The sequence below is a fragment of the Serinus canaria genome, chromosome 1 (genome assembly GCF_022539315.1).
Source record: "Serinus canaria isolate serCan28SL12 chromosome 1, serCan2020, whole genome shotgun sequence".
Classification (NCBI taxonomy): domain Eukaryota; kingdom Metazoa; phylum Chordata; class Aves; order Passeriformes; family Fringillidae; genus Serinus; species Serinus canaria.
The window spans coordinates 23,870,928-23,885,413 of record NC_066313.1 but is presented as its reverse complement, the minus strand read 5'-3'; the positions used below and the strand labels follow the sequence as shown (position 1 = coordinate 23,885,413).

The following is a 14,486-nucleotide window of genomic DNA, read 5'->3' as shown; positions in this document are numbered from 1 at the left end:
GGGAATAAATCACCCTCGTCAGAAGGTACAGAACACCCCTGTCAGCCTGGTTCCTAGTTTTCCCAGTGAGGTGGGTAGCCAGAGGTAAGTATGGCACAAAATGGCCACTGTAAGTCATATATTAACCAGCAAGGTAAAGCCTGAAAGGGTCTGTGCAAAGAGGTCTCATGCAGAAGAAGGGAGGGGAAAGGAGGAAGGGGCAGGAAAACTCGTTGGAAAAATGAGGATTCAGGCACAAAATACACAAAGGCAGCCCCACAATGCCCCGTTGCCTGAAGGAACAGACACTTTCAGTACTGCCAGAAACAAACATTCAGCAGTTTGAAAAACACCAGGTTACCTTTCTGTGTGTGTGGGAGGGCAGCAGCCGAGGATGTGGGATTCTTTTGGGATTGGAGGACACGGCAGTCCCTCAGCTATGTACAGAGGGTGCTTCTCAGTGAGACTCTTGATTTCTCAGAGCTGGGAGTATTGCAGTAATCTAATAATCTAAAAATACATTTGGTAGCTCCATGAGAGAATTGAAGTGTGCTTTTGTTGCCACGAGAGAACTGTGAATATTCACACCTGTAGAGAATAATTACACAGAGCAAATCTGCAAACAAACCAAATGATTTTCACCTGCAGCAATTTTTTTTCTTCATCCTGTCTTAGCAGGATGTCTTAGTCCAGCAGTTCTCATGCACACATACATACTGTCTGCCCTGGAGACCACATACATCCATGCCTTCAGGAAGCAATCTAAACATCTGAGAATGACCAGGATTTCTTTACAAGTCTCAGCTGACACCTAAGCCTGGTCACCACCATTTCTGTCACAGACTCCATCCCTTCCTCACCCTTTCCCTGGCACCTCAGGTAATTTCAGAGGCTGGAATTAACCTTCAGCAGCACAGCTTTCTCTGATTTTTCAGCAGGATTTTTCATGGCCCTGATCAACATCATCCCGTCATCAGTCCAATCCTCTCCTTCCCCCATAGTTCAGGCAGATAAAACTGGGTTTTTCTGGATGCACTGTGGCATGTTTGGCACTTCTGCACAGATCCACCATTGCCTGGTTTACTCGGTCACAGCTTTTATTTTTTAGTACACAAATCATAAAGTGCAATGGGAGGGAAAGGCTTAGGAAGCAGAAAGCAAATTTGAAGAACCCAAACTGAATTGACTTGAGCTGCCATTTTTGTAATAGGTCAATGGTATCATTTGCAACTGGCTGGAGCAGTTAATACTGCAATAGTCTATTTAAAGTATTTCCAGTTTTTCTTCTCCTTCAAAATCCTACAGCATTTTCCTCTATATTAAATGCAGTGCTGTAATCATACCAGACTTGGATGGAGCAGAAAGGTCTGAAGCAAAACACCAGAGGAGGAAAATAATATTTGATCTTACCTGCTTCTGTGGTCCTACAGTTTTCTCCAGGCAGAATATCCAGTGACATCCATATTCAGAAGGCCTTACTGGCCTCTAGAAAGTCCCACAGCCAGTTGTTTCACCCATTTGCAGAGCTGCTTGAGTTTCAGAAAAAAAACTCAAGCAAGAGGCCCTTATGCAGGAGGGCAGCTATCCATGACCAAGAGTTATTGGAGGCGTTTGGCAGAGCAAGGACAGAGTCTCTGTGTCTGCTGTGTCCTTCCTGCTCCATTTTTCTCCTCTCTGCTGTTGCACTTGGCAGGAATTTGCAGTTTCTGGCCAGTAGCAGGGAACCTAGTCTTTGCCACTGCTCCCTAACTTTGGCAAATGCTGACTCTCTTTAGATTTCTTTACATTTAGGTTTTACTGTTGTTCTCAGCAGCATAAACATAAAAATACCCAGCCCTACTGATGCCTTGTGAAGGCTGACCTAGAACAGAGGCTAGATGGAGTTAAAAAATAAAGTAGGTATTTATTAAAAGACCTCAATGGATGCACCTTGAGTAGTACAGGATTTAGCCAGGGCTACACCCAAGACGAACCCAAAATGGTCACAAAAATGTACGACCGGTCACGGGGTCTCTCACTTTTATAAGTTCTGGTCCATCTGCATATTGGAGTTAATTGTCCAACTATAGCTATAGGTTATGAAGTACCATCCTTCTTTTTTCCTCTCTTCAGTCCACTGTTGTTTATGCTCTTGGGCCTGAAATTTGGGTTGGTTGTCCTCGGTCCCAAGCTAGGAAAGGAATTGTTTTGTCTAGCTATTCTGTGAAGAGAGCTTACCAGCCCTTAATATGAAGCTCAGAACCACACACTAAAGCAGTACAGAATCAGAAAAATATGAAAGCTAAAACCAAAGGCATCACTACCACCAAACCTCCTCCTCACCCCCTCGAAAACCAAACCTTAACCACTGACATACGTGGTCAATCCATGACTGAAGTCTCACAACAGAAGTGCTGAAGACTTATTTCCTTGTGGAATTTCTCAGAGTCCAGAGTCTCCAAGACAGCCACCACACCACTGAAGCAGGGGAATGGCTGATCTGTGAGGACTGTCAGTTCTGAAGGCACAGTCATACAGAAAACTCCTTCTGTGTTGCAGGGACATAACCTTTCTTCCTCATCTCTTCACCCTTCTATCTGCCTCCTCCTCTCCCTCAGCACTCTGGCAAGGAACTCTTTGGCTGCTGAGTTTCTGTGGCACACTGCAATCTTGATGCTTTAGCAAGATCTCTGTTACAGGATGTTAAAGCCTCTCATTGTCCTGCCCCACATGTCCCAGACACAGACCTTTATTATTTTCCCTTCCCAAAGACACAATCTTGAACAAGAGAAAAAAATTCACTTCCATTTCTTTTTAATTAGTATTTTGGTGAATGTACAAAACCAAAGAATCAAGGAGGATGGCAAGCATCAGGACATGAAGCAGTACATCTTTGGAAGAGGCTTCACCTTAAAACACTTCACAGAGGAGCACAATTCTCACAATACTTTTAACTACTGAAGTGTTCACTAGGAAAGGCACCAGCTCAGTCTGGGCCAAAGTAAGCAGCCTTTATTGAACTGAGTGAAAGCTGCAAGTGCTGATGCAAGGACTGGGTTTGGTTCAATTAGGTCCTTGCTTGCATTTTTTCACAAGAGTTACTCACTGCCTTTATTTGCCATTTGTCCTACCTGATCCAGGGATGTGGGAGGGGAATGACATAGGGGGTGTAAAAATTTATACACAGGGAGCCAAAGCAAGAAGCACAATAAACCAGGAGCATGGGACAGCCACATTTGCAAATGCAACTACAGCAGAGAACCTCTGTATTCTGCACAGATTCTAGCTCCTAGGTGTATGAAATCTTGTGCAAAGTAGGTAACAGCTTTTTTGAAGGAGTTGCTTGTTAGCAGCTGGAGCTTTTCCTGGACTGGCCCATCTGAAGGTAGGAGCACATACAGTAGTTTCATCAGTGACAGGAGGTAGGCTTGCATATAGGCAGCATATTGCTGAGGAGTGAGCTAGCCTTTTATTGGGCTTGACTAGCAACAGACTTTCTATCTGTGTCATGTTTTTATTGCTGACACACTTAAATGCTCAGAGAATTTGCCTTTTATAAAGGCAAGGGTGACAGAGACCAGCAAGAGAAGTTGATCAGTAGAATATAACAGAGAGGTCTGCAGTCTTTTCCCTTGCAGCATCTGTCCTTATTGGTCACAGGAGGGTAGTTTTGTTCACATAGCCCTTGCTGGAGCATTATAATTTAAATTCAAATTAATTTTAGAGAGACATTTTTCTGGACCAAGTTTAAATGAACATTTTCTTTTCTGATGTCATCAGAGAACAAAGCAGATCACTTTTTTCCCCTCATCTTATGCTCCAGGATTTCTTGCACAGTGAAAGAAGGATTGTGCTTCATGCAGGAGGCACTAAGGCTGCAGAACAAGGGGCAAAGCAGGGACAAGAAGATTCTTTCCTGCAGTCATCAGTTCTTTGTGTCAAGTTTTTGGAGGGGCAAAAGTATATATGAGAGAGGTAGTGGGAAAACTTCAAATCCTCCATGGCCAGTGGAGAATGGAGTGGGAGACAAACAAATGCACTTTCACATGGCTCTTCAGGACAGCACCAGGCCTTCAGTATTCAATTCCACTCCAGTAGAACATGGTGCCAAGGAGGACGCAGAACTGAAATGACAACACTATTAAGTTTCTATGCCCCCCATTTCCTGCTCTCCACTCCTCCCCCAGCCCCATTCAGTCCTACTGGCAACAGAGAGTGACAGAAATTCTCAAAAAGCAATGCCTGTTCAGGCAGAGGATCTTAAAGTTTTTTATCTGCACAGAAACTATATAGTAAAGAAAGAAGATATGTGCAGTATAACTATTTGACTATATCATTCTTCTCACTGGGGATAATCTGTCATGAATCTGCCGAACCCTGAGAACTGAATACACTCATATAAAATCTTCAAACTACAAGCTCAATTATCTATCATGATGATCCAACACCCTTCACAAAGAAGCAACTGCAAGCTGTGTTTGCTGTGTTGTATTGCTGCGATGGCAGCAGGTAGCAGCAGGCCATGGCAGGCTGGCAGGCCATCTAATTCCTCACCTCTGGAAGCCAGAATGGAGGGGAACTTGTAAATGTAGCCCTTAGTGGAGCAGGCTACAGGCAGATTTGTGATGAATGAATGACGATAATCTATGGACATTTTAAATGCCTCAGTTCTGTCATTCGCCTCCACCCAACTGGGTGTGGAATAGCAAGAGAAGAGAAGAGGAAATAAAGGCAAATATTAAGTACTTACAGTCCAGCAGAGGATGGCAAAGCCAAACCAGGCAACACCCCAGGTATGTGCATTCACTGGCCCAGAAATAGCATCGTAACAGCCCTGAAAGACAACCCGCAATGACTCAACACCAGCAATGAGCCTGCACTGCAAGGTGACAAACTTATCCACCCCCGAGAGAGACTGAGGTGGCATGGTGGCATGCTCCTCTCCTACTGCAATTTGGGTAGCTCAGAGTGTCTCAAAAAACCAAGCCAGAGCTACACTGCTTATTGACAACTTGCAGATAACCCACCTGTTTCTGGCTCCAAATACAAAGTAGACCCATCTCAAACACTTCAAGGACAACTTGTTGTGCCATCCACTTGCCAAGTACACTTAGATAACCAAACACAGTTGACACAGAATTGACCTCCATAATCAAGAAGCATCAAGAAAACTTGGAAGCTTGAATGCCTTCTAGAAATGCAAGCTAGTGCAGAAGCTGATGCTCATGACCCGGCAACCTAGTGAATAGGACATAATGGTCTACTGAAAAGTTATTCCTTGTGGAGGAGTACTGCTGATTTGCCTACTCATATTGTATACTCTCATCTTTGGGCTAAGTTTGATTCTTACCAGTGGCTTGGGAGTTTTCTCTCCCCAACAGGAAAGATTTTATCCTAAAAAAAATTCCTGTCCTGTTCAGCAACATGGCCAGGGCTCTACAGGCATTTCTTCTCTTCCAGAAAGCTTCTGAACACCTGTAGCTTACAGTGAAGGAGAAAGGCTATTCATGGTCTCTTTCCCTTCCAGCCAGGCACTGATGTATGCTAACTGGAAAAAGCAGAGATGGTCTTACATTACTGTTATAGTAGCCAGACACTCCAAGTTTGCAGCCATCAAGGTTGACAGGGCTCCCTTGTGCATCCAACACGCAGCACATCCGTGGCCAGGGGTAGTCGGCGTCGCTGTGCGTGAGGCGGAAGGCAGACGTGTAGTCCTGCCAGTCGGAGGGGCCATTGACCCCACAGCAGTGGTTCTGCAGGGACACAGAAGGGAAGGGTCTCTGTGGGCCCAGGTCACAGCCCTGCACATGTCAGGACTCTGGGTAGGCATTAATCACAGACTTATGGAGCAGATTTTTGAAGTGCCTGCCTTTGACAGTCTGCTGTCTGATAAACGAGCTTAAGAGGGAGTGTGCCAGAACTTTCTTTTAAGGTTCAAGGCAGATGCCACCCTCTTTATTATCCAGCAGCCCCAAGGAGGACTTGGAATTCCAGGCTTGCAGAGCATTTAGTAATTAGTGACTTTTCAGTGTTATTACCTGACGCATGAGTTCATCCCATGTCTTTGTGACCTCATTGTCACTGTTTTTGTTTGGGTCTGACTTCTGATATCTCTCCAGCATTTGCTTCAGGAAGAGGTTTGGAGTCAGCTACAGAAAAAAAAAAAACCCAGAGAAAAATGCAGAAACTATGTAAATAAGTGGCCATGTAAAGGAAATGCAGAGTTATGTGGGGAGGGTTTGTTTTCTTGTTTCAGAGTCCTGCTGGAGAACAGGAATGTTGCTTCTCCTCTGGTTTTACACATGAGAATAAAGAGCAGCATTTGAGGAGCAGGAGCAACAAAGATCTCAAGCAGACACTACTAGATGTATATCACAAGAGCTGTGCAAGAGCTATGGATTGCATTTGGTATGTTGGAACTAAAGCACCACAAATAATTTCCCTCCCCGCAGTATCTCCAATAATCCATGTAATCTGTCCCTCACTGGTAACACTGCCTGGGGCAACGCTGAAGATTTTCTTCTCTGTGTATGATGCATTAATCAGTCAGTAGCTGAAAGACTAAACACTCTATTGATGATTCAACTAACCCACGCTATTATTTCCTTAACTACAAGGTATTAAATGTTTTAAACTGTTAAAAATAACAGAACTGTGTTCGAAACAACAAAGCCATTTCTTTGATTAGAATAATGATGTTGGAGTTTTTCCTTGTGGAGTTGTCTTCCACTCAGCAGTGGTCCTGTGAGTTTACACTGTATCATCATATTTACTATGCTGAACAGGGTGACTGTGTGCCCTAGAACTTGTGTTTCCCAGCAAAGTTAAAAGAATACATGAGAAAAGAAATACTCACTGAGTCTTGGTGGGTCGCTGCTGTGATGCAAGAAGCCATTTCAAATGCAAAAGTGATCAGCATCAGAATGATGTACTGTGGGAGAAAGAGAGCAGAATTAGTTCTTGGAGAAACAGTTCAGCAGTTTTTTCAGGATTAAGCCGGAAACCCTGCTTGATGCAAAGGTGGCCAGGCTATCACATTCCCTCTCACCCAGCCTGAATGTTCTCGAAGCCCTTCCCAGTGCTTATTCCGATTTGCAATCTGCTTTCTTGAAGGTGAATGACTGGAATTGTTCTCCATCTCACAGACAAGATTTCATCAGAACTTTATGGCACTAAGACTACCCTGCTTCCATGGAAAATACTTTGTCCTTTTCTTTGTTGCATCTCATTGGTAACCTATGTTTGTGTCATGTGTCCTCCTTTCACTTCCACTTACCAGCTCTAAGCTTTCCAGCAGGAAGCTGTTCACTCCTAGCAGGAGAGATTGTACTTTGGAGAAAGGGAAGGTGCAGCTTAGGGCATCATTCAGATCCCCCTGATTTTTCATCATAGATTTCCTCAACACTCCTACATTGTGAGCAAAGATCTTTCATGAAAACAGATTACAAGTGTCACCTCTCATAGTCTCTTTCACTCTTTCGTTTCCCTTTCCAGCATAATCCCTTTGACAGTTTCCATATTTTCTTTGGAGTTCTCATGTATCTGTTCCTCCTCCTGCATTTATAATGTTCTTCTCTGATTAAAAGCATTTTTTTTCTACTTACCTCAGCTTCTGTCCCTTGTACCCTCTCATATATCCTAAACCAGGGCCTTGGGTTTCAGCCAAGTCACCAAAATTCAGAGTTAAGGGAATTCTGTCTCCTTAGCTGTTTTCTGGCATATTCTCTGGCTCAAGAGTTCAGATCTCTGAGTGCCTTTTGTCTAAAACAGATACCCTGCAACCCCACAGTAATCCACAAGAGAGCTCATTTCAGGGTTTTCATCTCTACCCTTCGTTAATGCAAACACCAATTAAGTTTTGCCGCTGCCATACTAAATGACTAAGTAAGACATTGTGCAGAGATTTGTCCACATCTTAACATTGTCTTTGGCTTATCCAAAGCTCTGTTCCCACCCCTGTAATTTCTGCCTGCCTGCTGATATCTTATGTTCTTCATTGCACCCGTATTTGGTATCCTGACACTTAGTAATACCTTGAACAGAAGTCATTACTTACCAGCTCCTAAACTGAATAGTGCATGACAGCTGAAAAGCAGTAAGGGGTGGGGAAAAACAAGGATCTAAAAGCTATATTTGATATAGCTTTTAGCTATATCACATATAGCTTTTGTGATATCACAAGCTATATGTGATTGCACAAGTGCTCCTGCATTGCTTCAGGGCAAGGTCAGGGTCAAGCCAGTCCAACCTTCACTGTGGCTATCTCCATGTATTCCCTCAGCCTGAATCTGAAGCTTCTTGGGCATGAGTCTTCACAGGAGTCACCTCCTGGGACACCAAAACCATGATCAAAAAGAACCTTTGGCTCCTCATCAGTATAAAAGCTGTCTTTGCTCATTGGTTGTTTCCCAAGGTGACCAGGGACACCAAGGCAGCATTTGTTCAGTTTGGCACCAATAAGAAGGTAAATTTTGCTACACTTACCACCAACAGCAAGGTCCTGCTGGCCCTAACGACTCCAATGATGCCAAGGATAGACAGGGCAAAGAGTGCAAGGCCGACAAAGATGCCAATCCAGGCAGCAGCGTGGATGTCTCTGTTTTCTGTGGCTTTCAGCAGAGGGTAGGGACCATCAGAATTAGACACAACGTAGATACACTCTGCTGTCAGGGCAATGCCGCACAGCTGGGAAGCACAAGAAACCCATCAGTTCAAGGTTCCCCAAAGAAACAGCAGACAGAAACAGGTGTAGATTTCCTTTAATTCAGCTTCCTGCCAAGTGGGAGCTACCCAAATCCCTCTGCCCAGCTCTACAATCTCTTGTATTGGAACTTCACAGAAGAATTGCAGGCAAATCTCACCCAGCCTTGATCTGAGAGGTCAGGCCTAGGACTTGAGAATATTAAGAAAGAATGAACAGAATCATTCCATTACTATATAGAGGGAGGCGGCTGGAAAAATGTTGGTCTGCTCCTGCTGATCAGGACCAGCCAGTTCTAAGGCTTTTTCCCCAGCACCCATCTTGGTACTGTGGATCTGCCCCTGCTGTCCCTTTCCCACCCAACCGATCATTAGGACAGCTCTCCTTATCCTCTTCTCTCATGCTTTACTGGACCATGTATGTGTGGACTTCACAAGTGAAGAGGGAGAACTGCTGTTTTAAGAAGTGTCATACCAGAAGGAAGCCTCCACCCATACTTGTTCTACTTCACTTACCCCAATGACCACATTCCCAAAGACTAACAGACCCTGCAAGATGTGTACGCAATCATCACTTTTCGCCATCTTTAATTCTTCATGCAACCTAGAAAACAACAAATACAGTCTTCAATTAAATCACCGGTACAAAACACTTCAATCAGAAACACAAATTATCCTGAGGAGAAGGACAGACAGAACTTGCCAGCCTGTCTGTACACCTCCCATCGCTTGCTTTATAGTAGTTTCAGAGGAGACCTCCCTTGGTGTTAATCTGCTAACTCAAACTCTCCCTGATATTTGAGCTACAGAAGACTGGGACCACTTTGGGGACAGCTGGTGTCTTCAGCTCCCTTTTGATGAGGATATTCATCCTAACAACAGCACTCACAACAACCTCCGCTCATAGTGTGTCATTTCTACCTGGCCAGAAACTCCAGCTGCATCTGGATGCAGAGGGGACAAGTTCAGCACCCTCACTTCACCCCTATTCCTAGCCTGGGCCATTTTGACCAGCACCACCATGGGACTGAACTGGTAACCACAGTGGTCTGGCTGTATCCCACACACACCTACAGCACAGGGCTTTGCTACAAGCTACCCCACCTCCCACCCATGCTGGGAATGGGAGCTGAGTCCCCCAAGTCAGGTGTGAGGGAGGAAGAGGAAGGGAGGGGCAGCTCAGGTTGCAGCTGGCTCCTGGGAGCCAGGCCAAGAAGCATTCCCACTGAATTCTTGAGAGTGCTTATATCCTGCAGTCTAGAGTCAGGTGCCCTGCATCAAATTCATCCCCTTCCAGAGAGAGCTGCACAAAGGTAACATGGTGTGAGACCTCTTGGAGAAAGAAGCTCAGACACCAGAGCCCACCAAGTTTTTCTTTCAAAGGGATGTGTGTATGGAGAGGGTAAGGGGAAAAACCCCAACCCTCAGACAACTGCATTACCAAGTGGTTAAGAAAATATAAACCAGAAAAGAAAGGCTGCAGTGAGCCCAGCTTGAGCAGACAACAGCAAAAACTGCTTTAATGTCCTTCTTCTACCTGAGTACTTGCACTTGTGCCTCTCTTTCGCTGGGGCCACTGACTTCCTGATTCTACAAGGAAGATGTTGGGAAATATGAACAGACAAAGCTGTCAATGAAGGGGAGCTTTCTGAGGAACAGAACATTGTGAGATGTCTCTAAAAATGCCACCTCCTGCCTCCTCAGCAGCTGCCCTTTTTGGGCCATGCAGGACCTCCAACAGTGACAGGTGAAAACCAAGCACTTTGTACCACTCTCTCTGCAGTGGTTTGAGGGTTAGGCATGCAGACATCTCCAGAGCTCTCACCATTATATCGGCAGTGCTAAGTATTTTTGTATGATAGCATGTGTAGGAATTTTTTAATAATATGTGGCCATTATTTTTAAGTTGAGAAGATTTTTTAATCCCAGCCTGGTCTGGAGGCCAGACCCAGTATACATGAAACTGTGTAGCTCTGTATTTGAAAATGGCAGGCTTGTGAGGTCAACCTGGATCTCGGTCCCTGCCAAACTTCCTGACAAGCCAGGGTGTCCGGGGGCTGTCTTGCAGGTAAAATCTGAGTCTGAGCAATGTTCAGCCATGTGTTCTGTACTACAACACTGCAAAGTCTGCCAAACCTAAGATGAATCCTGGTATCCTGCTCATCTGAGAGCTGGAGAGACCACTGCCTGGCTCATGGACCTGTGTGCTGCAAACTCCAGAGATGTTAAAAAACCCTGTAGTTATTGCCATCTAAGGGACATGGCAAGCCAGGCAGCAATCCAAAAAGCAAGGAACTCTTTCCTGCTTGAACACAGGCACTTGAACTCTGACTGCTACATGGAAAAGTGCTCCAGTTGCATTTTATAAAGCAAGGTTGAATGTGTTACCCTGTTCAGTGTAACAACAGCACTGACACCTTGTACATGGGCTGTCCATCCAGCCCAAGCTCTTGCCTCTCCCCAAGCTGTCTTTCTTCTCCTCCGTGGCAGGCAGAACCTGGCTCACTCCTGTCTCCCCTTGGGCAGATATTATTGCAGATACATTAGCTGGAGAAAGCAAGCCCTTTCTCTAGGGCTGAGCCCACCTCCAGTGGGCTACTATGGTTGTGAGGAAAGCTGGACAGTCACCACCATAGGTATCAGCTGGAAAATGGCAAGTTTCCAGACAACCTAAGGTTCTCCCATACCTTAATGAAGTTCAATGGGATTGCAGAGCAGGGGGAAGCAGGGAGACCAGGAAGAGGAAAAGGGAATGAAAAAAGGATGTACTCTAGACATAAAAAACCCCACTGTTGCCGTGTTTCTATGAATTATCCCTCTGCCTCCAAGTGATAGGTGCCAAAAGAGCTCATTTCTTTGTGTCCACTTTATTAGCCTGTGCCACATGGGTCAACCCCTTGTCTGACCCCTTCTCTCTTGCAGGTGGTCCAGTATCACCATCAGCAATGAGAGACCAGGCAGGTGCTCCAAGGCCATGACATCAGCTGGGCAGCCAGAGAGCCAATCTTCCATCATGTCCCAGAGGAGAAGCCATGGGAGATAGGGAGCTTTCCACTGCTCCTCATGCCTCAGAGGTGAGCTGCATTTAGCAAGAGCGAATTGCACAGCACTAGGCACAGGTGCATGACTGCAGAGGCATGAGGCAAACTTGGCTGGTATGCCTGAGGGAGGCTGTGCACAGAGGCACCTCACAGGCACCCCAGCATGTGACAGTGGTGGGCAGCCCTCCACCAAGCCCCAGAGACACAGCTGCCAGCAGCCTCTGCCCGCAGACACAAATGCATTTGGAGGTAGAGAAGCCTTCTTCCTGGACTTGTTAAAATTAGTTTTATGACCCAAATGCAGTTTCCTGGGGCTTCAAGGAAACCCCTGAGGAAACTGGAGCTTCAGCTGCAACCTTTATCCAGAACTTCGACTAAGAAGGCAGCCAGGTCCTGGAATTTCAACCTTGACCTGGTGTTCCTCAGCACATCCTAGAAACCTTGCAATTTAGGTGTGACCTATCTAGGTCTGAGGTACTCAATTATCACTGCCACACACTTTGCTCCATGCTCTAAGCAGCTTTGGAAAGGTGTCTGTTGCTCTCATTGTACCAAAAACCCTGTGTCCCTTCTGAGGCACATACTTCTTACTCTTCCTGGCACTCTGGTCACAAACAGTACAACTGGTTGTAACTTCTCCCCTCTCCTCTCTCCTCACACCCCCAAAACACTCCTTACCCTCATGGAGGTCCTGTCGAGCCTGCCAGAGCCCAGGAGAAGTGGTAGCCTTGCCTCCCCCTGGTACCCCACAAGCTGCAGAAAATCTATTATTGCCACGCCCTTGAAGCTTTCTTGAACCCACCCTCACTTCCTTTTCTCTCTGAGACCATCAGCCCATCTGTAGGAAACAAAAGGGAAGTTCCTTTCTGCAGAGGCTGGCTTCTGCCCTTATGTTTTAGGTGATAACCTCATGTAGGCTTTGAAAGGAGACTCTTCTGGCAGCAATTCCTGGATTCAAATGGGATTTAGGGTCTGTTGTTCCCTCATACACATTGCTCTGGTCAATCTTTTGAAGCCTCCACACCCTGTTTCTATAGGCTGAGACGGGATTTCAGTGGCCTTACAGATAAATTCCCCCTTCTTAGCCTAGCTCTACTCCATCTCTAGCCAGAAAACCAATGGATAAGAATTCATGTGGCACTGCCCAACACAGAACCAGGTGGCATTTTGATTGCCTTGCATTTTGTGCTAGTTGTCAAGCACTGTGACAAAGGGACATCCCAAAACATCCCTGTGAGCATCGTTGGTTTCGCACCCCACTCCTGGAGATTTCTCAGCATGGTGGTGGGGCTTGCATGGTGGGGCTTCACATCACCCCTTGCTACCTCCCTTTCCCTCAGCGTCCCTGCTCAGGGCGTTGCCTTCTCATGCCCTGGTGCAAGGAGGCAGAGACAAAGGATGGGTTTGTTCTGTGACTCACAGGCTCTTGCCACCTTGGCTGAAGGGCTCTGCGCCACTCGAGCGCAGCTGAGCAAACCCGGCTGCTCAGCAGCAGAGTCCTGGTCCCTGCCCGCACAGCCCTGCGGGGCAGAAGCCTGGGCACCACCCCTCCTGTCCAAGCCCAGCTGGAGAGCATGTCTCCACAGGCAGGAGCAAGATGCCCGGGCTAGCCCTGGGGTGCTGATGGAGGGAAGTCATCCAGGTGGAACCGATGAGGTGCTGTGCCAAGGCCAGTGCCAGTGCCATGGGAATCCTCCGTGAGCCACAGACCTGCCCACACCCAGACAGCCTGTGGAACCCGATGCATCAGCAATAAACTTACGTTTGGGGTTTTTTTAAAATAGGTTATGATGGAAAATTTATCCCCTAAGGGGCTTAAAAAGAAGGAATTTTCCAAGTGCTTGGGACACCTTGAGAATTACACAGTTTTTAAGAGGAAGTAATTTAATATGTTAATGATGAATCGCTTGAACTCCACTGTAAGAAGCTGAATGTTTTACAAATGTCAGTTCATCCTTTGTTTACTTATTTTAAAGCAAACATCTCCAGTGGACACAAGCTCATGCACTCCTCCTGCCCTGCTGGACTTTCCCCAGTGCTTCACCTCTGACAGAAAACTGCTTGTGTGCTAGGAATCAACCATGCTCAGAAATGGAAGAGGCAGACAACTATTTTGTGCTACCAGAGGAGAAAAATAAAACAAAAACATAGCTCAGCATCAAGCAGGGGTCACAGACTAATTAAGTTTCCTTTCAAAGAGATTGCTATGAAATGAAGCCTGTGTGAACAGTGGTGTGGCTGGTAAATCATCATCAAGCATAATTACCTTGTAAGTAGAGCTGGAAGGTAGGTTTTTCCTCTCTTCTTTATTAATTCAGCACAGCCAAAACAAGCAGGTTTTTTTTTACTTTCCTATTTTCACAAGTGAGGGGGAACTACAAGATTCGTCTTCCTCTACAAGAATTTTCCCTTTTTTTTTTTCTTTTAACACTCAAATTTTCAACAGATTTAATTTCTCCATTCCCTTCTCCCCAGTCTTTAGGAGAAAAAAATATGAAACAAATTAAAAGAGCCATAGGGAAGACAGCCTGAGGTAACAAAAATAAAATATTTAATAATTTCATGCAGTTAACCTTATCCAGGTACCAGACTCCCACATACCAAACACAGTCCAGGGACTAAAATAAAAACACATTAAACATAAGAGCTGTCTTTTCTCCTAATAGACACTTCTGGCTCACATGCCTCTTTAAGAGGAAGACCATGACCAAAGCAAGGCACTCACCGCTCTCTTCTCGTGATGCTTCCACAGAAATCCCAACCCACCTGCAAAGCTGAAAAGGCCTT

The 14,486-nt window shown here is 45.6% G+C and overlaps 1 protein-coding gene across 2 annotated transcripts; it reads right to left on the bottom strand.

Annotated features, from left to right (window-relative positions):
• Positions 1–2,755: 2,755 nt before the first annotated feature.
• UPK1B (uroplakin 1B) lies at positions 2,756–14,486 on the bottom strand. Of its 2 annotated transcripts, none has more exons than XM_018908133.3 (8): positions 14,425–14,486; positions 9,175–9,262; positions 8,443–8,643; positions 6,815–6,889; positions 5,997–6,107; positions 5,532–5,711; positions 4,709–4,792; positions 2,756–4,082 (listed from the first exon to the last, which is right to left on the bottom strand). In XM_018908133.3, exons 2-8 carry the CDS (start codon positions 9,241–9,243, stop codon positions 4,032–4,034), a joined length of 771 nt encoding a protein of 256 aa, XP_018763678.1. In that variant the 5' UTR covers positions 9,244–9,262; positions 14,425–14,486; the 3' UTR covers positions 2,756–4,031. The 2 variants fall into 2 exon arrangements, with proteins under 2 accessions (XP_018763678.1, XP_009100812.1); XM_009102564.4 differs by lacking the exon at positions 14,425–14,486 and adding an exon at positions 12,378–12,464.